This window comes from Gallinula chloropus (assembly GCF_964237585.1).
Source record: "Gallinula chloropus genome assembly, chromosome: 10".
Taxonomy (NCBI): domain Eukaryota; kingdom Metazoa; phylum Chordata; class Aves; order Gruiformes; family Rallidae; genus Gallinula; species Gallinula chloropus.
The window spans coordinates 14,137,166-14,160,608 of NC_140095.1; the positions used below are offsets into that span (position 1 = coordinate 14,137,166).

At 45.0% G+C, this 23,443-nt stretch overlaps 1 protein-coding gene across 2 annotated transcripts in view; it reads right to left on the reverse strand.

The window, feature by feature from the left end:
• Window positions 1-23,235, reverse strand: part of GLRA1 (glycine receptor alpha 1) — a gene marked incomplete at both ends in the record, with an annotated part of 39,769 nt that extends 16,534 nt beyond the window's left edge. For both annotated transcript variants that reach the window (XM_084268606.1, XM_084268605.1), the window contains 3 exons: window positions 1,891-1,958; window positions 6,128-6,258; window positions 23,180-23,235. In XM_084268606.1, coding sequence (XP_084124732.1) covers window positions 1,891-1,958; window positions 6,128-6,258; window positions 23,180-23,235 — 255 coding nt within the window. The remainder of the gene's footprint in view (window positions 1-1,890; window positions 1,959-6,127; window positions 6,259-23,179) is intronic.
• Window positions 23,236-23,443: the final 208 nt, after the last annotated feature.

The following is a 23,443-nucleotide window of genomic DNA, read 5'->3' on the forward strand; positions in this document are numbered from 1 at the left end:
CTATGTCTCACAATGCCTTCAGGACCTTCCACCCTTCCAAGAAACTCTGGTGGGGAGGTGACACTGCTTGTTTGGCCTGCTGCATCCTTGTACAGTGAGGAGAGATTGTCTCCTCCGCAGAGTAAATCCCAGGCTAGCAAGTCCTAAAGACTGCTCTAACTTTCTGGGCTCTCATTTTTAGATGTTTAGGTACGTGTCTTGCTCGTGTTCTTGTCAGCCATTTACAAGCAGAATTGCTGTCCCCAAAGAAGCATCTTATATTAGGTTGTGCGCAATGCTGCGTCAGCCTGACATCTGGACTAGCTTGTCAGAGCTGGCTTGGGTATTTCTAGACAAAGCAATGTGCCCAGAGGGTGTTCTTGGGTTCCCATGGGAATTTCTTCTCTGGAAGATAGACTATGAAATGAGTGGCATCTGGAGAGGATAGCAAGTCCCTGCAGCGTGTCTTGGAGGTGAACTGCGTCTCCCTCATGCTAGGCTATGCTAATTTTATGGAGCATCTTGCTTACTGGGATCCCATGGCATCTTTGTGTAACTGCTCCAATGCATCTTGCAACGTAGGACAGAGCTATTGAAAAACATGTCACTGCAATGTGCCCTGTATGTTGCACAAGAATCCCTTGTGGGCTTGCCTCTTCCCATCACAGTCTGTGGATTGTCTCTGCTGGATTGTGTAGGAACAGACTATTGCGTGTAACACCGAAGGAGGTACCCAATGAAACAGTACATTAGGAACAGATGTGTATTTTGGTTCTAGTTCTTTCTCTCTTGCTTCATATAGATATGAATCCATGAATACTCTTGTCATCTATGAACTCTGGCAAAGTCTGCAATCCAGCTATGAAACGTGTTTCTCTGTGGCTGGACAGAGTAACCACCTTTTTTCTTTCTACTGCTGGAACTGGACTGACCCCAAAGTCAAACGCTTCCAGAAGAACAGTGTAGAGTCAGAAGAGACTTACAAGCCTGGTTGGTCTCTTCTCAATAGCATGTGTATGACAAGTAACTTGTTCAAGTGAGGGGGTGTGATTTAGATGTAAAGCCCATAACATCCTGCCTGAATGCACAGCACACCTGAAGCTAGAGTGTGGCTAGAGCAGAATGAATACATTCTGCATTCAGTACTTTTCTAGAAAAAGACTTACCAAAGAGTAATTAAGCACTGTATTTCTGGATTAGCTTTAATTAGCACAGAGGTAAGGCACTGTACCTCCAGAGTTTTCCTTTGCTGTTCACTGATTATGTCACAACCAATCTTTAATAGTTTTCAGATGGAGCAATTATCTCCTGTTCTAGTGATTCCCTGCTCCTCGTGGCTTGCCAATTAGATACAGCCCTCAGCTATGTACACTAATTGTGTCTGAAGTGAGCCTTAACTTGCAAATATTGGTTTTGATTTTTTTATATTAAAAATCATTGTCTAACAGAAATATGTCTCCAAGAAAATAATAATAATCTAGCAGTTCTCTTAATCTTTGAGAATCTGAAACCTGGTGCAGACTGAAGTTGAGCTCAGCTGATTTCCCTTTGCCTCTGGCGTTGATTCACAGTTTTGGATTTAAGTGCACTTAAGCACAAAGTATCTACAACTGTCTCTGACCTTGGAGCCTTGGGCAAGTCCTCAGAAAATACAGTTCCCTTTTATGGCCCTGTTGCTTTGCCTGTACAGTGTCTTTGTAGAGATACAGACAGAGACACTGCGATCTTCAACTACATGCAGTGTGACTCTTGTGTTGACTGTTAATTTGTGTAAACCTCAGGTAAACTTGAGAACGTGGAGACAACACTTTCCTCTGGCCACGCTAAAGAGGAGGGTGGTGCTGCATTTACTGGGAGTGCAATGAGGCTGAGCAGTGGTGCTGTGATTTTTTTGCTGTTTGTTTTACTTACCATAGTTGTTTCTGCAATTGAACCAAAGCTGTTGATGAAAATGTTGCAGCTGACGTTCACTGGTGGGCCTGCATGACAAACACAGATTGGAACAGCAACTCACTGTGTGCTTGTAAGTAAGACAAAGTACTTCTACCCTGCAGTAGTAAAACCTGTAGTAGGAACAGAGTGGCTTCACAGAATCACCAGATTGGAAAAGACCTTTAAGATCATCAAGTCCAACTGTTCCTGTCCTGTGCTAAACCATATCCCTAAGTACCTCATATACTCTTTTTTTTTTTTTAAACACACCCAGGCATGGTGACTGACTGCCCTCCCTGGGCAGCCTGTTCCACATCCCAACCACTTTCAGTGAAAAATCTTTTCTTAACATCTGATCCTGCCCTGGCACAGCTTGAGGCCATTTCCCCTTGTCTTATCTCCTGTCACCTGGCTGAAGAGACCATCACCCACCTCTCCACAACCTCCTGTCAGGCAGTTGTAGGTGGTAAGATCTCCTTTCAGCCTTAGGGTGATATGGGAATAAGGACTGGGTGACCTGTCTTAGTCTAATCTTGGTTCTGATGCCAGTTTGACATGATATATCTCAGCATTGCTATATGAGTGCCAAGCTCACCTTGAAGATGACAGCAAAGTATCCCAGAAAAGAGCTGAGAGGCTATTGACAGGCTGCCTTACTTAGAGCTCTATACTTTAAAAATACTTATTTAAAGCATCTGAATGTTTCCAAGCTAGGACCATGGGCTCCCTACAGAGCCAGAGCAGCAGAGTGCTGTAGGGATGAGACTGGGAAAGGAGCAAGTACCCCGTGTGATAATGGGGGTGGCTGTTAAGGCTCACACACGGGTAGGAAGCTTCAGGGCTCTGCCAGTCCTGTCCTGGGTGAGGGTACTCCCAGACTTTGGGCCATGCCTCTCTTGGGGGTTGGCTGCTTTCAGACTGAAGCTTTGCTTAGCCTGCTTATTAGAAAAATTAAGGGCTCACCAAAGGAGAGGAGTGAGGATTAAGGGATTAGAAGATTGTGGTTAGAGGGCAGGGGGATCTGGTCAGCGTGTGTGGTACTGGTGCCCAAAGGTATCGCTATGACAAACTGGATCACAGCATTGCCTGGCAAATCTGAGGGGGAAGTGCTGTGTTTGCACCAAGGGAGGTGCCAAGAGACCAGTTTAGAACTAGAGCCAAGCAGCTTGTCCACATATAATGAGAGGCTTTCTGTAAAGGGAGGAGGGAAACAAAAGGACCCTCTGCTCTGGGATCTCCCAAAGGACTTGCTGCTGTCCATGGTGTGGTGGGGAAAGTCAGCCCAGATAAGGAGCAGAGGAGCCTCCCCAGAACCAAGGTGCCCCTTTAACACTGGGGAATTAATCTCCTATCATCCCTGTGGCAGATGCTTCTGGGAAGATAAAATCTTTGGAAGTAGCAAGTGGATTTTTAGGTTATTCTCCCATCCTTTATGGAGACGAGGATGGTGTCTGCATTTCAAACACTGCCTGATGGCTCAGCCTTGCCTGGAGTGATGCTTCCCTGTTTCAGGCCACATCTGCAGTCTGGCAGCTGCTGCAAGAAGAAATACTTGGGAAGGGGAATGGCTTTAACGAGAGGCTTGTGCCTCTAATCAGTGCAAACTTCCTCCTGTGTGGAAATTAATGGAATTTCCTGATTGCTAAGTAACATTTGGAGCTTGGTTTGCTCCTCTCCATTTCCCTCTCCTCTCCTGCTATTGGTCTCTCCTGAAACTTTGTGCCTGTCCTCTGCAGGGGTAGGATTGCAGCCACATAACAGTAATGCTCTCTGTGGCTGGGATCCTCTTGGTACGAGTCCCAGGCAGACTTCTGTATAACCAGCTCCTAGGTAGCCCTTTGCCAGCACAGCAGCAGCTCACATACTGTTCAATCTGTGCAGCTCTTCTTCCAGACTATTACACACAGACATGGGCTAAAATAGCAGGTATAAAATGGGGTCTTGGCTTTTTTTTCCACCCCACCCCTTCACCAGCCCCTGTGACCCATTGTGCTTGTGAAGTTTATCCAGCAGCTGAAAGCATGCGTTTAGTCAGGTTCTATCACTTGCTTTATCTCCTCCACAGTGTTCCTGTTGAGATCAGTAGTTTACTGGGACAGGCTGCCCAGGGGGGTGTGGACTCTCCTTCTCTGGAGATATTCAAGCCCTGTCTGGATGCCGACCTGTGTGACCTGTCCTAGGGACCCTGCTTTGGCAGAGGGGTTGGACTCAAGGATCTCTGGAGGCCCCTTCCAACCCCTACAGTTCTGTGATTATGTGACACTCCTCTCTCTGGGTCCACCTCATGGACCACATAGAAGGTCCCTGCATGTGTGCATTCCCTTCCCAAAGGGCACAGCATAAGGGAGATCCTGAGCTGCCCCCTGGATGTTGGCATGTCCTCATGCCTCTGACATGTGGAAGACTTTGACCCTGCTCATGTGCACAAGTGAAGTTGAGTATGGGAGGGGTTTGACCCAGCACAAGTAAGACTTTCTCCCTGGTGCAGCCCAGCTCTTGCTGAGGCGCTGTGCCCTTCCCACTGTGTCCAAGGGGAGCTGTGAGCACTTTGCAGGGGTTTTATTGGTGTTTTGGGCTTTTTTAGAGTGTGTGAGGCTTTAAAAACTTCCCCACCTGCCACCAAAAAGTGGAGGGATGTAGCTGTGGGGGAGTGTGGTTTTTCAGTGGCAGGGTTGAGGGCACAGACTGGAGGAGGGGTCCCTTGTCCCACACCTACTGGGTCCAGCTCTGTCCCTGCCTGGGTTACTGACTTCACCCTCCAACCTGAAGCAAAGCACAAATGCTTCCTCCTTGTTCCCAGTGCTTGAACCCCCAGTTAAGTCCAGACTTCCCAGCACTTATGGAAAAACTGCAATCTCTTTGTTAATCTTCCCCTCCCCAAAAATCAATCTGATATGGATCTTTGGTATTATTTTCATTTAGATCTAAGCCATTAAAATGCCCTTATGAGTTACTGCAGTTAATTTAAATGACGTGCTCTGAGAGCTACAACCTCAAGCTCTGTGAAACACCCCCTATGCTTCCCCATATAAATTAGAGTCTGATTTATGTGTGGGAGACTAAGCCAGCAAAACTGCCCTGTGGGGAAGGTGTAGTTCATAGAAATAAAACTGAAATTAAATTATCTCAAATAAAAATGCAATACAGCTGCCTTCAGAAGGAAGATAATATATAAATTTCATTAAATATTAAAGTTTAATTTCTTTTGTGTGTGTGCATAATTTAGTGGTGGGCAGGTTTTCAGGGTGTTTTCTTTTAACTCTCTGTGATTTGAATGAAACCAGCAGTGTTTTCTGTTGCCTGGTTGATTACTGGGACATAAGCTTCCCACCTATCTTTGGGTTTAAAAGCCCAGAATAGAGCTTATTTGTTGAAGCTGGGTGGTAGGTGCTGTTGCCGTGACTAATGGGTCCTGGGACTCCTGTGTTAACATTGCTAGTGTCTCTTGGGGTAAAGAGGAAATGGTGGGAGCAAACAAAGTGAATGAAATGAACACTGAGGAGGGCTGGATGGTGGCTGTGAAGGGGCAGGTCTTGCTTGATCTCTGGTGGGAATAGGGGCAAATAGCTCTGAGGAAGTTAAAGAAAACAAAAAAACCCACTCCTCTTTTTTAAGGAGCAAAGAAAGTTGTTCTGTGGCCTCTTCCAAGGCCTGATATGATGGTTCTGGGTTGCCAGTGAGCGTGGGGTGGACTGGGGAAACTGGGTGTGAAACGCAGCTGTTGCGATGGACCTGTAGGGGTTGCTGGCTTGAGAGCCCCTCTGCTGTGGGGGACAGTGATGGGTCAGAACTGTCCCTGGCATCTCACTGAATTCCTCTGGAGCTGATGGGAGAGATTCCTGTCAACTTCAGTGGGTGCAGGGGGGGAGCATACCCTGATGTTAGAAGGTTCTGTGGATGGTGACTTAAGGAGAAAAACTTCAATTTCTTCCCTATCTCTAGCTCAGCTCCTTGCTGGTCCCTTTTTGGTTCGGCATGATGCCTGGTCCCCATATTGAAGTGTTTCCTCTGTGTAAAGCTGTTACAAGATTGTTTCCATCCTGAGGGGAAATCAGTTGTCTTTCCAGACATCCACATGCCAAATCTCTTATCATACATATTTCATATGAATATAAAGATTGCTCATATTCCATATACAGGTAGAAAGGCATTCATGATTGCATGCAGTTTGCACTCCCAAGAAGAAACAAAGCCAAAACCCAGAGGTTTTTCTTACCTTTAAAATTTGGCCTGATCCTGGCATCATATCCTGAAGTTCGCCCCATCAACTTATCCAGGAAATCCGAAGGAGACATGGGTTTGGGGGCAGATCGTGCTGCTGCTTCAGCTTCTTTGGAGGCTGCCAGGCTGTTTGAGTAGAAAGAAATAGGTTTTAGCATACATCCCATATTGGGCAGAGTTTGGGGTCCAGAAACTGAGGAGTCAGCATCTCGTTCCCACTGTGAGGCAGGATGGGTACCCAAGTGAATTCCTAATGAGGCTGGTCTCTGCTAATTTGTTTGCCCAGCCCAAACATCTCTGAATACAGAATCCCAGCTGCCACCAAAGTAGAAGAGAGATGATGAGTGGAGAAAATCCTTTTGTGAGTTTAGGTATAGCTCCTTGGCATGCCACTAAATTACAAATGTGAACTCTGGCACTGAGCTCCACAGGAAAAACACACTCTGAGCTTAGCCTTGGGCAGCAATTACTGCTTAATTACATGGCAAATAACAAGGAGCGTATTTAGTGCTCTGACAGACTAGTTTTCCAAAAGGCAGGTAGGATCAGAACAATCTGGAATTGGAGGCTTAAATGAGCATCCTGTGATTGCACAGCTCCTGCAGAGCCTTTGGGACTGGAGTGGACAGATGTACTTTTGTTCCCTGCTTGCTGGTCGGTCCAGCATTTGCTATCAGCACCTGCAATGCAGGGGTCTGAGTTCAACACAGCAGCACGGGCTCTGGACTGAGAGGTGCCTGGAGTGTGATGCTGAAATGATAGTCATGTTGGGCTGGGGATGAAAGGAAATGAAATCTTCTGGGGCCCTGTATGGCCTCTGGGATGGAGTCAAACTAACAATTTTTGTTCTTGCGTAGAAGACAAGTCTGAGGCTGGCAATGTGATTTCTGACTCCAGGAAAGCCTGCAAAGTCTTTAGGGTGATGATCTGGGCTTAGGAAGCCTCTGTTGTTGCCATCCATGTGGGAACAAGTGACCCCTGGTGCTCATTCTCAATTTGGCAGGAAGGTCTGGTTCCTGAGGCAGGAATGGACAGTATCCAGTTCCTTCTCAACAATTATATATTGCTTCTGCTCAAACATGGATCTGTTCCCAGGATAAAAGTGTGGTGTAAAACTACCTAAACTAGCACCCCCTGCCCCACAAAAGTCCCCATAGGTGACACAATGTTTTTAGGGCACACTGTGGGTCCCTCACTACAAGAAGGATGTTGAGATGCTGGAGCATGTCTAGAGAAGGGCAATGAAGCTGGGGAAGGGACCGGAGCACAAGTCCTGTGAGGAGCTGCTGAGGGAGCTGGGGCTTCTTAGTCATAAGAAAAGGAGGCTGAGGGGAGACCTTATCACTTTCTACAACTACCTGCAAGGAGGGTGTGGAGAGGTGGGGGTCAGTCTCTTCTCTCCGGTAACAAGCGATAGGACAAGAGGAAATGGTTTCAAATTGCACCAGGGGAGATTAAGGTCAGATATCAGGAAGAACTGCTTTACTGAAAGGGTTGTCAGGCACTGGAACAGGCTGCCCAGGGAGGTGGTGGAGTTGCCATCCCTGGAGGTATTTAAAAGGTGTGTAGATATTGTGCTTAAGGATGTGGTCTGGAGGTGGACTAGGCAGGGTTATGCTGTGGTTGGACTCAATCTTGAAGGTCTCTTCCAACCCAAGTGATTCTATGATTCAAATACCTGGTGCTGGCTGAGGTCTGCAGACAATATTGCAATACAAATGTATAACAAGTCTGAGAAAGCTGCTTAGGAGGAAGTCAGGCTCAGTGCTTCACCCTCTGCAAAACCCCTGAGTTTTTAAAGTGCAAAGGCACTGGGAACTGTGAGAAGCTGCTGTGCCCAAGCAGCTGAGAGGCATAAGTGTCTTTACAGCAGGCACAAGATATTTAGTTGTATACATCCTCACAAATGGAGGTCTTCAGCATGGAAACCTCACCTTGAAGTTGCATTGTTTGTCTCCAGAGAGTCTGCAGAAGTCAGACTCTCTCTTTTTCAGAAGAGTAATGCTAAATACTGACACTTGGTCTGGTCTATCCAGAAGACTTTAGGGACAGCGACTACACATGGCTTTGTGACCCCTGCCCTCAAAGACCTGTTCATACAATGCAAGTTTGAGCTGAGACCCCAAAGGCACAAATCTTATCTAAACAAGACCTTGACAAGAGTGTTTTGATCCAGTTTCCCTGGAAGCTGAAAAATGAATGGGATTCATAAGGATTTGAGTGCCATAACTTAAAAATCATAAGTCTGTAGTAGCCTGTATTGCATTGACTTCTCCAGTGCTAGCAGTGATGTCTTGCCAAGCCTTGGTTTTCAGTTGTGCAAACTCACCTGCAGCCTGGCTTCTTTTGCAAGCTCTATTAGGGTTCCCTGTTGCTAGATTAACTGTTAAAAATTGTTTAATTTCTGCAATAAAGAGGGGAGATAGACTCTCACTGGAAGTGAGCTGGAATTTAAACTAGGATTTCATTCATCCTTTATATATTCACAATCCACTCCCTTGCTGGACCTCATCTGAACTGTCCAATGTACACTTATGCTTGGAAGTGATCTGACAAGTTGTGGATCTAACGTTTCCTATAGCCATGTGCTGCCGCTTGTCTCGTCTTCATCTCTGCTCTAAGAAATTATGCAAAGCCAAACCAGAGTGTTTTAGGGGTAAATTGGTTTGTGGGATGGGTGATGTTTTTTAATTTTTAATATTTTGTTTTTCAGAAGGAAAATAACAGGGTGGAATTGATTTGCAAACTCAGAAGAAAGCTAGGAGTGGGAGGACAATCAATACTGGGCTCGGCTACTGCATTCCAATAGAGTGTCTGCATGGCAATGAGTCTAGAGAAAAGATTTCAATTAAGCAGCAAATGACTTGGTAACCAAAGACTCCTGCCACTTCAGCAGCAAGATGCCAGATAGTGCAATACACTGATTTCTTCTCATTAACTGTAGGCTGGATGAAGTATATGGAAGTGGAAAAGTAGGGGGCTGGGGCAAAGAAGCAATACAAATCTAATAAGCTTTAAGTGCAAAAAGATAATTAGAAACTGCATTTCCCTTGGCATTCATTTTAAAAAATGAGGTGAAAAAGCCCAGAAATCAACGTTCAGCTTTCCTGTAAATTCAGTGTGAAAGCCCATGCTGAATGTGCTTGCTCCTTTCCAAGGAGGGAGTCTGCTGGAGTTGCCTGGCTGCCAGGTTTTTTGATTCTTTCTCCTTCAAAGTTGAAAGGAAAAGAACCTCACGGGCTTAGTTCCTGCATGGAAGGGTATATCCAAGACAACTGATCCCCACAAGCATCTGGGAGAGGATCATCCTCTTGCAGACCCACTGCTTTTTGCAACTTTGTGCCCATCCCTAGGAGTTTCTTGTGAGCATCTTTGAGGATGTGATGAAACTCTTAAACGTGGTTTTGTCCTTTCTGGTCAGTGTTTTAGAACCTCTGTTAGGTTGTTCTTAGGTGTTACCCAGGTGACCTAGGAACAATGCACTCCAAATTTCTTCTAGTTTCTTTTTAATTACTAAATGTTTTCCTAAAACTAGCTGGTGACAACTTCCCCTCTAGACCTGATGAGAAAAGGCATGAAAGCAGGGGACAAGGGAACAGCAAAAGCTTTCCAGCAGCAGCCTTGATGGGCAGCAGGGAGATGTCTACTCTTTAGCTCAGAAGTAATAGTAGAAAACAGCCTTGGGAGCTAGAGAGGCTGTCCCACCCCACCATGCTTTGGAGGGGTGGATGGCATCTAACACAGCCTGGGAAGTCCTGCAGGACTGCTGGTCTCCTGGCCTAGCAAAGACAATGAGAGGAAAACTGCAAAATTATTTAAATTATTGACAATGGAAGAGTATCAGAAAATTAGGGTAGGTTGTGGTGGTGTTCAGAGAGAAAATTTATTCTCCAAATAAACAGGAAGTGTCAAAACATTAAAAAAGCCCAAAACAATGAATATGGAAGATGCTGATTGCATTGGTGCAAGAATGGTGTCTGAGCCAAGGGTGTCTTGGTGCATTTTAATAGCAGCCAGACAGATGCTTATCTTATTTGCACTGGTGTAATGCCCAGTGGATCTGGCTTAGAGTGCCACCAGGCATCATCACAGCAACAACAATGGAAAGGATCTCTTTGAAGTCATAATCACTTGTGATGTTAGTTCTGGCATTCAAACAGATACTACCAAGGCCCTATGAGGTCTGGCCCACCAGCAGGTATGTGAAGGTGAAACCTGGTGGAGGTGAACAGCCAAGCAGCTCAGGATACCAAGAAATGAATTCCTTGAAAATGGAGCAGGCAAGCATTGCAGGACACCTATTGCTGGTTTCCCCCAGCCTATACAGGTGCTGCTTGCCCTGTCTGTGTTATTTTCTCAGCTAAGCAGATGGTATCATCTTAAAAGTTATTTGGTTTAGAAAATCTGGACATGTCAGCCTGCTTGGTTCCCAGCTCCCTGGTTGACTGTTCCCTCCTCCCTTCGGACTTTGTGTGGCCCTTGTGCAATATTTTCACATTGGGTTTTTTTTGGCTGTGGCCATGGTTGTCCATCTAAGTCCAACACTGCAAACTGCCCTGTTCTAATTGAATGCTGATACTGAGAAATATAATTTTTTCTTTTTTTTGTTTGCAAAGAGGAGAGATGCAGGAATTTAATTAGCACAGGGCCTCTATTCCCCTGTCAAATAATTTAATTGTTAATCATTAATTCTGAGGGTAAAATATAATGCCTGGCAGCAGAAGCACAAACTGTTGCAAAGCGAGTGTTTACAGAGGAAATGTTTCTCTGCACAGTGTGGAAGGCTCAGGTCCCTGTGAAGGTAAACTGGTGCAGCCCCAGTGGCTCCAGAGAATGGCACTGGAGTTACTTCTCTGGTTGAACTCTGCAGGTTGGGGAAATAGAAGATATGTGATTGTTTACCCCAGTGCTGCTCTGCAAAGGTTTCTGAAGTGGTTGGTTTGATTATTTTTGAGATGCAATGTAGTGTTCTGGTGAGCTGGCTCACACGTGTCCTTCAAATGTGATGTTTTCTCCAAGTTGGTATCCCAGGGGAAAGGAATGTCTGTCAGATCTTTGAGGCAGGCTGAGGTGACCCAACTGTTTCCTGCGTTACCTTCAAAGCCTGACCTTTCTAGAGCAGTGTGGGGGCTTAGAGGCACAGGGGAATTCATTGGGTTAGTTTTATTGACTCCAGCACTGGGAGTTGGGTTTTACTGATGCTGGGAGGTGCACTCAGAAAGGCAACACTGGATTTGCAGAACTGTAGGGGTTGGAAGGGACCTCCAGAGATCATCAGGTCCAACCCCCCTGCCAAAGCAGGGTCCCTAGGACAAGTCACACAGGGAGGCATCCAGATGGGTCTTGAATATCTCCAGAGAAGGAGAATCCACACCACCCTGGGCAGCCTGTCCCAGGGCTCTCTCACCTTCACTGGGAAGAAGTTCTTCTGTGTATTGGTGTGGAACTCCCTGTGCTCCAACTTGAGGCCATTGCCCCTTGTCCTGTCCCCACAGACACTGAAAAGGGGCTGGTCATTTCCCCTTGTGTCCCACCCTTCAGATATTTATAACCATTGATCAGATCCCCTCTCAGTCATCTTTTCTCCAGGCTGAACAGCCCCAGGTCGCTCAGCCTTTCCTCATAGGGGAGATGCTCCAGGCCCTTAATCATCTTCATGTCCCTCTGCTGGACTCTCTCCAGAAAATCCCTGTCTTTTTTGTACCATGGAGCGCAGAACTGGATACAGTACTCCAGGTGGGGCCTGACTAGGGCAGAGTAGAGGGGGGGGAAATGGTTGGGTACAGAAACACATCATGTCATCCCTGATTAACTAGTATTATCCATGGTGACTCTCACCCTGCTCTGCCTGCCTGGGTTTCCAGAACCATCTCCATGTCCCTGAGATGGTACCTCTTGGGCACAGAGGCCCCTGAGCACGGACTGGAGCTCAGCAGAGCCCAGCCTGTGTTCAGGCTCTGCTGATGCTGGGGATGCTGGGGCTGCCCATCCCCATCTTGTTCTTAGGAACTGGAGGGAGGAGGAGAAGGGACAGATGAGAGTTTTTCCTGGTGAAAAGCAAAAAGGGGTGGCCTGAAACTCTGTACCCAGAGTGTTATTTCTGACTGCACGTCAACATGTTATCTTGAGGGAAATGCTGCCAGACGCTGGCCTGGGAAGGCTTGGCAGAGACTGCAAGCAGACTTCTTTTAATGATTAGATTTACTATCAAAATGAATAGCACAATCAATATTGATATGCAATTCAATTAAAAAGGATGAAACTCATTGTCTGCATGTTTTTCTCTGTCACGTTGTCTGAATTCCTGGCCTACAGCAGTAGAGGTGGGCAGGATAAAAGAAGAATAGAGGAGTATGGGGACAGGAGAGCCCTGATGCTGTATTTGTAGCCTGGCATGGTGTAGAATAGAAGGAGCTCCGAGTTAAATGTGCTGGTTGCCCAGTACTAATTGCAATCCTGTTGCAGTTTAACCCTGCAAGCATCTCAACCAACCACACAGCCACTTGTGTGCTACCACCCTATAGTAGGATGGGGGAAAAGAATTGAAAAGAAAAAGGTAAAACTTGTGGGTTGGGATAAAGACAGTTTAATAGACAGAAAATAAAGAGAATAATTAAATAATATGCAAGACAAGCGATGCAAAGCACAATTGCTCACCACCTGGAATCGATGATCAGCTAGTTCCTGAGCCATATGCCTTCCAGCCAACTCCCCTGGTTACATACAGAGCATGACATCATATGGTATGGAATATCCCTTTGGACAGCTTGCATCAGCTGTCCTGGCCATGTCCTCTCCCAATTTCTTGTGTGCTCCCTGCCTTCTCCTTGGCAGGCCAGTACAAGAAGCTAAAAAGTCCTTGACTGCTTGGCAGCAATTAAATATCAGCGTGTTATCAACATTGTTCTCATCCTAAATTCAAAACCCAGCACTATGCCAGCTGCTAGTAGGATGACTTAACTCTGACCCAGCCAAACCCAGGACAAATCCATGTGGTCATGCTCAACTGCTGAGGGTTACAGTCTGTGCAGTATGGACGTGGGGTGTGCTATGGGGTGAATTTGCAAAGTTAATTTTTAGAGGTGGGGAGGAAGTTTGGACTTGGTTGTTCGCTTAATTCAGCTGAGAGTTTGTGACAGAAGCATGGAATGGGCATGGATATTTGGCCAGGACAAAAAAATAGTTGTGTATGGTGAGACTGGTGAAATACAGAGTTCAAGAACCTCTGAGAAAAGAGACTTCACTCCGAGTAAGAATTGGGCAACAAGCTGTTATTTATCCCTCTTCATGGGGGAAGAAGGTGATGGGAAGGAAAAAGTAGGCTTGTAAGGTGTTGCTACCTCTGTCCTGGATGTTTGTGCTCTGTTACTCTGAGCTGTTTAAAGCAAGTTCAGCTTTTGCACCGGCAGTAACTGCATTGCAGTACTCACAGGCTGTAATCAGTTAAAGTTTTAACCCAGACATCCCTGAACACTCTCAAAGCTTCTGCACACCACCTTATCACTGGTCTCTCTGGCTCTATAGCAGGAGAGGAGCTGGGAGGCACTTTCCTCAGGGAATTAACCCTCTCTAATCATTCCCATCCAGGGAAAACTGCGACAACCTTACTGGATTGAAAAAAAAAATCTCTTCAGACTACAGCAGTCAAATGTCTCTCTGTCCTACTGCCACGTTCCTGCAGCCATTGGCTCCTACTCCATATGGCAAAACACTCTGTCTAGAACTATAAAACATCCCAATTACACTGATTAACTTCATGGAAAGACACCAGCACTCAGAACAATTGCTGATGTTGCCTGGACAGAGCAATAAGAAAATAATAAATGGCTAGACAACCAGCTGGGGTGGGTGGAGGAATCTGCACATTGTGTATAGTTGATAGGAAGAGCACAGGGAGACCAACACGTTTCATGGGAATAGTGCTCAGGGGCATGCAAGATCCCCCCTCTCAGGAGGATTGTTGTTCAAACTCTTATATGCTGCAGAGTCACTCTTGATATTGCATATTAAAAAAAGAAAAGTGTGTGTTGAATTCAGTTTTGAAGCCAGAGGCATTCTTTCCAGTGATGTTTTCAACTAATCACTCTTCCAGAAGGGTCTACAGGTCTTGGAGCACAAGTAGTGACTTTCTGGAGACGTATGATCCTAAGCTGCTGAGACAGGTTTCAAAACAGAACTCAAACGATGGAGAAGTACAAGCCAATGCTCAGGTTTTAATCACTTGTGAGATAAATCAGCAGACACCAGCGCTGACTCTTGAGTGTGCATGTACTGAAGGGATTAATGAAAAAAGTCATAATTGCATTTATCATGGGGTAAAAAAACAAAGGAAAAAAAAACAAAGGGGGAAAAAAAAATCCCTGCAAAGACAAAAGCATGTAACTAGCTTCACACACACTGAATATTCCCTTTAAAGTCAGGGGGGCTACTCAGATATTTAGAGTTATATGTAAACAACCTTCTTGAATGCAGCAAATAAAGCGGGGGGGGGGAAATGTCTTTACACAACGAGGCTTTGTGTTCTAGGTAACAATAATCTCTTTGCTGATATGCTCTTGATTTCGTGTTTGGATGGAGAGCTGTGGTGGGAACCTCAATTGACGTCAGAAGGTTTTTAGATCACAGCCCAAACAAGTGTCAGAGAATTACAAGAAATTGCAGATGCTCTTCTATCTATAGCTCTGCAGTCGCACTCTCAGTTGCTTTTTCATCAGTTCAAATGTTATGGCAGCTTTTGAAAAATTAGTTTTAAGTTTAAGGATTTATGCTGCTTGTTAAGACTGGGTGGGAATATTGTAACTACTTTTTCTTCCTTTTTTGATAAATCAGAGGTGATCTGAATAGAGTTGTCTGAAAAAAGATCCAGCATGTGGTGCAGGGTGGTGGTGGGTTTTATCTTCTGCAACTTTCTGCTATAGATGGTTTGAAAAGGCCTCCTGAACAAACATGAATTAGCCTCCCTACAAAACTGTGGGTCCCACAGTAGAACCAGGGTGCTCTGATGCGTGTGCTCAGTGCTGTGTAAAACGAGTTGTGTGACAAGAGAGCTCATTTTGACATTTTCTGATAGAACCAGTTGTTGTCATTGCAACGCAAATACTCTGCGGGAGGTGAGAGCTCCCTCTGTGCTGCCTGTGATTCCTGGTGTGATTTATCAGTTTATTTATGAACTGTAACTTCTGGAACGAATAGCTAAGTGCTGGGTCCCCTGCCCAAGGGAGGTCTTCTCCTCCCCTCCTGGCTGCCCCCTGACTTTGGTCTCTTTAGCTCCCTGGCAGTGCTGCAGGACCTGTGTTGGTGCAGGAGAGCAGGCTCTGTGTGGTAAGGCTTGTACTTTGTCAGCCATGCTGCTTGGAGATGATTTCTAAGCCCATAGCTCTGTGTCAGGGTGTGATGGATGGGGCTGGAAGCTGGAGGATGCTTGTGATTCTCAGGCACGTGGGGTGGCAGGTGGAAGGTGCACGCTTTGCTTTGTAAATCAGATCTTGGGAGCTCTGGTGCAGAGGAAAGATCTCTGTGTGTGTGTGTGGATATGCTAGGAATCGTTGCCCTGCTCAGCAGTGCTTCCAGAGGCAAAAACACTGGGAGTGAACAAAGACAGGACTATAAAGACACCCCATGAAAAGTCACTTTTTTCATCCACAGCCTGTCTCTGCAGTTCTTGCAAGGTAAGAAAAGGCTGCCTCACCCAGGAATTCAGAGCATCTTGCTTCCCTAAACCCAACTGCAGTGACACATGTGGTGCACAGATCCTGCTGTAGTGGGGAACTCGACCCACCTTGTGCAGGGGCTCTTGGCACCAACAAGGACATTTGGAGCTGAGGATGTTTTTAAAGGGTGCTGGTAGCAGCTGACCCTCACACACTTTCAGGTTTTATACCTCATCCATAAGAGGAGGGGGGGAGGAGCCTGTGCTTGAAGCTTTGTACAAAGCATCTTTTTACTTACATCATCTGAATTTTTTTTTAAAAATTAATAAAAATGAAAGGAAATTGGTTAAAAGTGAGAAGTGATGAATTTACTTGGATCTTCTGCATAATCCCTGGCTTGGCTGCGTTTTGCTGCCGAACCAGACGTATGTCATAGTGGTCCAATCCACCACTGATCCCACTTCTGTGGCTACTTATTGACTGGTGTGTTTGCTCCAGCCCTGCTGGGTCTGAGAGGCAGGATCCGTATTCTGGGCGAGAGGCGGTAGGGGCAGGCATTGCTCACAGGGCAGGCGTGCGGGGGGAGCCGCTGTCGGCAGCGCTCGTCTCAAGGCAGCGTGTGGGATGATTGATTGTACTGCAAGCCCTGCTGTTCCATGCCTGCGACACTCCTTGTCTTGGCAACCTCTTGGTAGGATTTTTTTCCCCCCTCTTTTCCCACCCTTGCAATGAGGTGCTGATAAAAACAAGAGAGTTCCCTGGTTGTCTGCTGAGGCATTTGCCTTTTTGGGGCTTTTTCTTTTGGGCTTTTCATCATAGCAGGCTGTGAGCCACAGTAGAAAGATGAAGAGGGAGAATTCAAAAGGAAAGCAGGTGCAGAAGTGTGGTTTTTGGTTTCTTCCTCCCTCTCAAAAATCCAAATTTCGTGGGGTTTGGTAAATTAAGATTTCTCCTGCTTTTTCTCAGCTAGCACTTAGATCCAGCAGAGATGTATTTACAGGATGCCAACTGTGCCTCTGTACCAGCCAGATGTGGTGCAGTTCCCCAAATCAGCAGCTTACCATGGTGCATTATATGGATGAAATAATTGTCTGCATAATGGGGAGCGCTCAGCGCGTGTAAATGACGGGTGCATCTGTCTCTATCTATTTCTGTTCTCTGCAGGCTCACTCTGTGCTTTGGCCTTTACTGAGGGGACAAAAGCCATAAATCTTTTTTTGTTTTGTTTCTGTGCATCAGTCTTTTGAAGCATCAATAGAGATTTAGGAGCAGCTTGGAGGTGTGTAGCTGATCTATAGTACCAGCGGGATCAAAGCATGCAGAGCTCCAGGACCGGAGCAGGTAGAGCGTATCAGCAGCTTCCCAAGAGGTTACAGGGACTACATCACTTTGCACCGACCAATCATCTTGGCTAAGGAAATACCAATGTAACTAATTTCCCTTGAGGGGAGGTGGTCTCTTTTGTCTGGCTTTGTAAACACAAATGTAAATTGTTCGGGTAATTTGGGGGAAGGGTGAGAGAAACAAAGGAAAGGGGGATTTTGCTTTATTTTTGATTTCTGCTTCCTTAAAGGGAACTGATCTGCTGAATTAGTAGTATTTTATTATACCAAGTCCAATGCAAAAGTTGCTCTTTTCTGGACTGTGCAAGTCAGCAGCCAGACAGCCTGATGTTGAGTTGTCTGGTCATGGATGCTAACGATCCTTCTGGTGCTGTACGCTGGAGCAGCAGGAAGAATTCCTGCTTGTCTCACTCCTGCCTTTTTGTTTCATTTATCCCAAATTGTTTGGTTTTTCTTAGATGAAATTATCAATAGGGCTTGGAATTTTTTTTCTTCCATTAACCAAGAAATTGAATCGAGGTACAATGGGGAGGGTATGCCAGAAAGACAATTTTTAGCGTGTGAAAGACTATGATAAAGCCATTTTTCTTGAAAGGTGTGAGGTGCACCAGTGTAACTTGACTTCATAAGAATAGAAATCATTGTATTCTTGCTGATGGACAAAGGTCAACAGAAAGTATGCAAGGTAACGATAGCAAATCAAAAGGGTAATTTACTGGAAATAGTGAAACCCTGATTTAATGTGCCAGAACAGAGAGAGCTGATACAGGCAAATAAAAGATAGGCTGATAATGCATTTTGACTTCTATGTGTCGTCTTAACACTAGTCACTTTGAGCTTCTCAGAAAAGCTCTAGGTTACAGAAAATGAGCAAGTAAAAGACAATGAATAGATTTGGATGAATTGAATTATTTAAATGTTGTGGTTTGGATTGGGATGCTGTACGTTTTAAAGCACGACTTATTTTTTTTTTAAACCCCTTGTCTTTCATTGGTACCTAAATAGCAATTGTATTCATTAAGCTGCCTGACACCTTGTTCCCAATGCTGAAATTTGGAGAGCCCTTTTAACCTGCGTGCTAGAATGAAATGAGAACAGACTTCTCTGCTGGTTTTCTATCACAGATGAATGATCACTGGTTAGTGCTGGAATAATCAAGTAATTTAATTTTGGACATTGATTAACATCTTAATTCAGATGCTGGGATCTGGGGTTTTTTTATCCAGTCCAGCTCATGGGGATTTGGTGAGATGACTTTCATAAGCTGACAAAGAAAGTGTTTGCCCAAGAAGAGGGGAACTGCAGGGTGCTGTTGCTTTACAAGTGGTTTCCTTTTTAACTTGAATCACTTGGTCAGTAGCAGAATGGACTTCTGAGCCTTTAGTCTGTGCAATTAAATGAGATGCTTAAAACCGAGTCAGAGGGTCTAGCTACTGACTTGATTCCTACATGAGGGTCTCTGACTCCTCTTTCGTAGGAGATGAGGAATAAGGGAAGACCAAATTCACCTGCTTTGTTTTTGATAGAAGTCACTATTGACAATTGATATGATGTAATGCCCTTACATGGAAGGGCAGGATCCTACCTTTCCCTCCCCATACTGATCTCTTTCCAGAAGCAGCTCCCTTCAGGTATTTGAACAATATATGTGTTCTGCCAGCAGGACCTGCTGCAGTAGTGTAGGGCAACGTGCAGCAGGAGTCAAGGTGGACAGCTGGTCTATGCACCAGAGCCTCAGAAACAAAGGCTATTTTATTAGTGGAGGAAAAAGCAGGTTTTTTTGTCATATTTTTGTTAAGCAAGGTGATTATAGTTTTCCTGCTCCTTATGCCCAACATAAACAAAGGGGGAAATGTTTTTTACCTGGATGATTGTCGAGCCTTTCTTTAGTTCTGATCAGAGTTGTTTGACAGCTGCTTGGAGAGGAAGGTTAAGATTAGACTGTGTTAGAAAAAGTTGTGTGTAATTTATGCTGATTTGTTTTAACTGCCTAAAACACAAGCAAATTGCTCTGGGTGGGTGGAGGGGTGTGTGAAGCCCCTGCAGAAGGCAGGATCCCAAACATTTTGTGCTTCTACTGGGATGACACCAAATTAATCTTTCTTTTGTGGGATGATTTACAAGGGTTTCTAGGTAGAATTGTCTGCCTCATCACATTTTCAAACCTTGAATACGTAACCCTTTTAGCAGGGTCTCTAATGGGGCTATTATAGGTTGCAGACCAAAGAAGCTAAAGAGTGTCCTTACAGCCATCTAGTCCGAGTCTTTGCTAAATCATTTTTATTTCCTGGAGCAGCTGACAGGCTCAGCAGAGGCACAACAGGTCATAAGGCACCATTTCTAGTGGATTTTAGATAGCGTGAGGAAAATACTCTGAGAATATCTGCTACATTGCTTAGCTTGTGGCTCTGGAAGTCTCTGGTTAGCGCTTCTTTTTCAGATACCTCTGTAATGCTATCTAGCACTGCAGAGCTACAGCAGAAGGTTTGGAGATAACACCTGTGTTCCTCTGTCCTTCCTTTCCCTGTCTTTCCCTTTATTTTATTTTCCTTTTATTTCAAGGGGCTGAAATCAGCAAGTCTCAAATCACCTGCTTCACCTGCCAAGCCTGTTTTAGGAAAAAGTGTCTCTCTACAAAGAGGCATCATATTCACAACGGCCTCTTCTTAACTGTTTTAAAAACTGGAACCTGAGCGTTCAGTTTCTGACAGGAGGAAACACAAAAACGCTGGTCAGAGCAATGCAATAGGCACTGGCTGGCAGCAACTTTTAGCCTGTGGATCACTAGGAGCAGTAGCCTCGAATCACTCCTGCTAGCTGATTGCTGAACAGCAGATTGCTGTTCAGAAGGGGCCAACTCTGCTCTTGACTCAGTGAAGGTCATGCTGCTGATTCCTGAGGTGCAATTAAGACAAGAATCAGGCCCAAGTAATTTCAGAGCCTCACAAGACAGTGTCCAGTTGAGTAAGGTGCCAGTTTTAAGCTATCTTTTGTCTCTGAACTTGTATAAGGTGTATTCCTACCCGCAGGCTTAGGCAGTGGTGCTCCTGGACCACTACAGCTATTAAAATGCATTGATACAACAGAGTCCAGGCAAGATCACCCCAGGGTAGGTGCAGCTTTTTGTTCTGCATGAAGGAGTTTACAACTGAACCAGGGCATGAACACGCAGTGTTACGTGGTCAGACTTTGGGAGAACATTTGTGTACAGCTCCACAGATATAGGCAGGACGTCTGGAAGTCCCTGTGTGAATATTCTCCAACCTATTTTTATTTTCAAGAAATAGCACTTTTGCCTTGCAGAGACATGTAAGGAAAAGTTGGCCAAGCAGTCTATCTGCCAGAAGACCCTCTTTGTCTCTTGCTCCAACCCAGTTCCCATCCCTGCATCTACCCAGGTTCTCGGTAAATGTCTTAGTCACAGCTAAGTGACTGCAGTCTGAGAAGGCAGGTAGTGAAATGGGAAATGCTCTTCCATAAAGAAAGGCATGTCAGGATAAGCTGCTTATTGCAAATTCCTTCTAAAACACCCCAACTGTAACAGAAACAAATATCATCTTGGCAATACCATAATGTTTGCATTCACATACCAGCTGTTACTGTTTCCCACAGGGTCTTGCTTTTAAAAAGCCTGGTAAAGGACGTTTCTGTTAAGCAACAGATCTCCTCTTATTTCCTCTATTGGCTATATCTAATTTTCCTTTAAAACTTTGGATTTCACTCTATTTTTGTGGTGTGTCTGCTAACATATAATGGATCCTCTTTCCAGAATATTTCTGACAGGCTAACAGCAATGTGTGGTACACCCTGTAATTTAAAGCAATGCATACTTCTATTACGGATTATTGGATTATCAGCTTCTGGGTTCTTTAAACATTATGTCTGACTGAGTGCTGGAGTAATAGGCACACTAAATTTATGAATGACTGTTAATGAACAGCTTTGTTATTTCAGTTTTAGTAAGTGAAGTTTATTCCTGGACCAGAAAGGCTGGTAGATTTTTGGTCTTTAATAAATTGAACACATAGCACATAGCATAAACTAGGGTGGGGGGACAGGGGACACAGACACTGGGAGGGTGGTAGAAAAACATTGCTTTGAGTCAGTTCTGAGCATGGACTACTGAAGGGTTTGGGTTTTTTTTTTTTAATAATTTGGAGAACTATTGCAGTGCATAAAACAATTTCAACATCTCTCTAATTAAATATTTTCAAATATCCTTAGATATTAATTTTAGGAAATGTAGACTTCCAGAAACACCTTTTGCATGCAAAATGACAATCACCTATAGCACTTGTATGTATATGCATATAGTTTATAACAGTATAAACATTTACATTGGGACCTGAAGGGACTGGTTTGCCAAGGTTCTGAATGCTCAGGACTTTAATCGATGTGTTGAGAACCTGTAAGTGCTCACATGTGTTGTGTGATGCATAAGTGTGCATCACAGGACAGACTCAGCAAGGCAAGTATGTATCAATTCCACTTGTTTAGGCATTTCAGAGGAGAGCTGGTCAGATGCCTTAATGCCAGACTAAATTAAAGCCTAGAGATGCTCTTTATTTTCCTTTTCCCTTCTAGCTTATTTACGGACAGCATTCCAAAGCATTTGTGGTGTTTAATCTTGTTGGTTCTATTTTTAATCTCTGTGCTTTGAAATTGTTTAACTAGTGAGTTTAGAGGAAGCATATGTATGTCAAATAGTCTGCCCAGCTATATTGTGTAGTGCTGCTATCTGCTTGTGACAAAATAAGATGAGAGAGGATGGCTCTGAAGTGCTGGATGTTGTGCATTGCTTTTCAGATATCAGTGATTTAAGTTCTTTCTAAAACTTCTTCATCGGTTTACCTGGTGTTCTAGTCTTTCTGTCTTTTGATTTTCTGTGGCGTTACAGAAAAAGGGAAAATATCCCAATTTTTATGCCTGGAAATACTCTAGTCTTCAAAAGGAAAGAGACTGCTAGCTGGAAAAGTCTGGGCAGTATCAGCAGGTCTGCTGCTGTGGTTGATTAAAATAATACGTATTACACCAGTGATGTATATGTAAATAATGTCTGTTCTTTCATGCTAAACTATGAGCTGAGACTTCGGTGAAATGCAGAAGTAAGAGCCATGCAACTGAAATGAAGGCTAAGACTGATGAAGAAGCTCAGGTCATGAAAGAAGGGCTTTTGTTGTGTTGTTTGTTTGTTTTAAATGGTGTATATCTGGCATCTATCACTTGCTACAGCAGGCTGCATTGTTTATGCAAATACAGAAATTATGCTTCTACCTTACAGTATTTTTATCTCCATTTAATATAACACTACAAGGAGAGGTGGACCAGAAACAATTCCTTTAGATTAAAACTGTTCCTTCTCCTAGCTTAACCTTAATGGGAAACTGAGCACATCTAAGATAGTCAAGATACCCCTGGTCAATAACTGATACAATTGTACACAGCTCTCCACGTTCTCTTTGACTTTCATTTAACTCCTGCAAGGGAAAGATCTTGAAAACAATAAGAAAGAAGAAAAAGTTGGGAAGGAAGGTGGTTATTTCTTCGTTTTCAGTGACTTTAGACAGAGCGAGCTGAGGAGGTGAGGTGAGCCCTCCCTGAAGAGCAGTCCCAAGATTTCGCTAGATAACCTCGCTAAGCAGTGAAAGCATCCCACGGAACTCACCTTAACCTGCAATCTGAGCATGAGGAGGGGGCGAGGTGGGGATATTTACCCGGGCAAATTGAAGTGCAGCATTCCCAGCCGCCACTAGTTGTCACTTTGCAACCAGCCGGGGCCGGTGTTTTCAGCACTGCGGTTTAGCGAGATTGCGGTGCTAATTAAACGGAGTAACTCCCCAAACCGCGGAAAAGTCCCGAGCCCGGGGCTGTGCCGGGAAAACCAAGCTCGGGGAACCGAGAGCAGGCGAAAAGGCATTCCGAGAAAAGCCACGCGAGCTGTCTGTCCTAAGGCTGAGGCTGTGCCTGGGGCGGGGGGGCTGTGCCCCGAGCTTGGGGTGGGCACGACAGCCCAGCCCGGTGCGCGCACACTCCTCCCGTAAAGCCGAGCCTTACCTGAAGAAAACGATCGTCTCCCACACGTAGACTCCGAGCGCGTTGACGTTGCACATTTTTCCAGCTCTCGTTGTTTTGTTGGTTGGTTTTGTTTTGGGGTTTGTTTTTTTTTTTTTTGTACTCCGGGAGGGGTGGGCCGGTGGGGATTGGCCAATAAAGTAACCCGGCACTTGGGGAGAATCGGTAGGGGAAGCGAGCCACCCCTCCCGGGGCAGGCTGGGCAGGGGGAAGGCCGGGGGAAGCACCCGGGATAGTAGCGGGGTG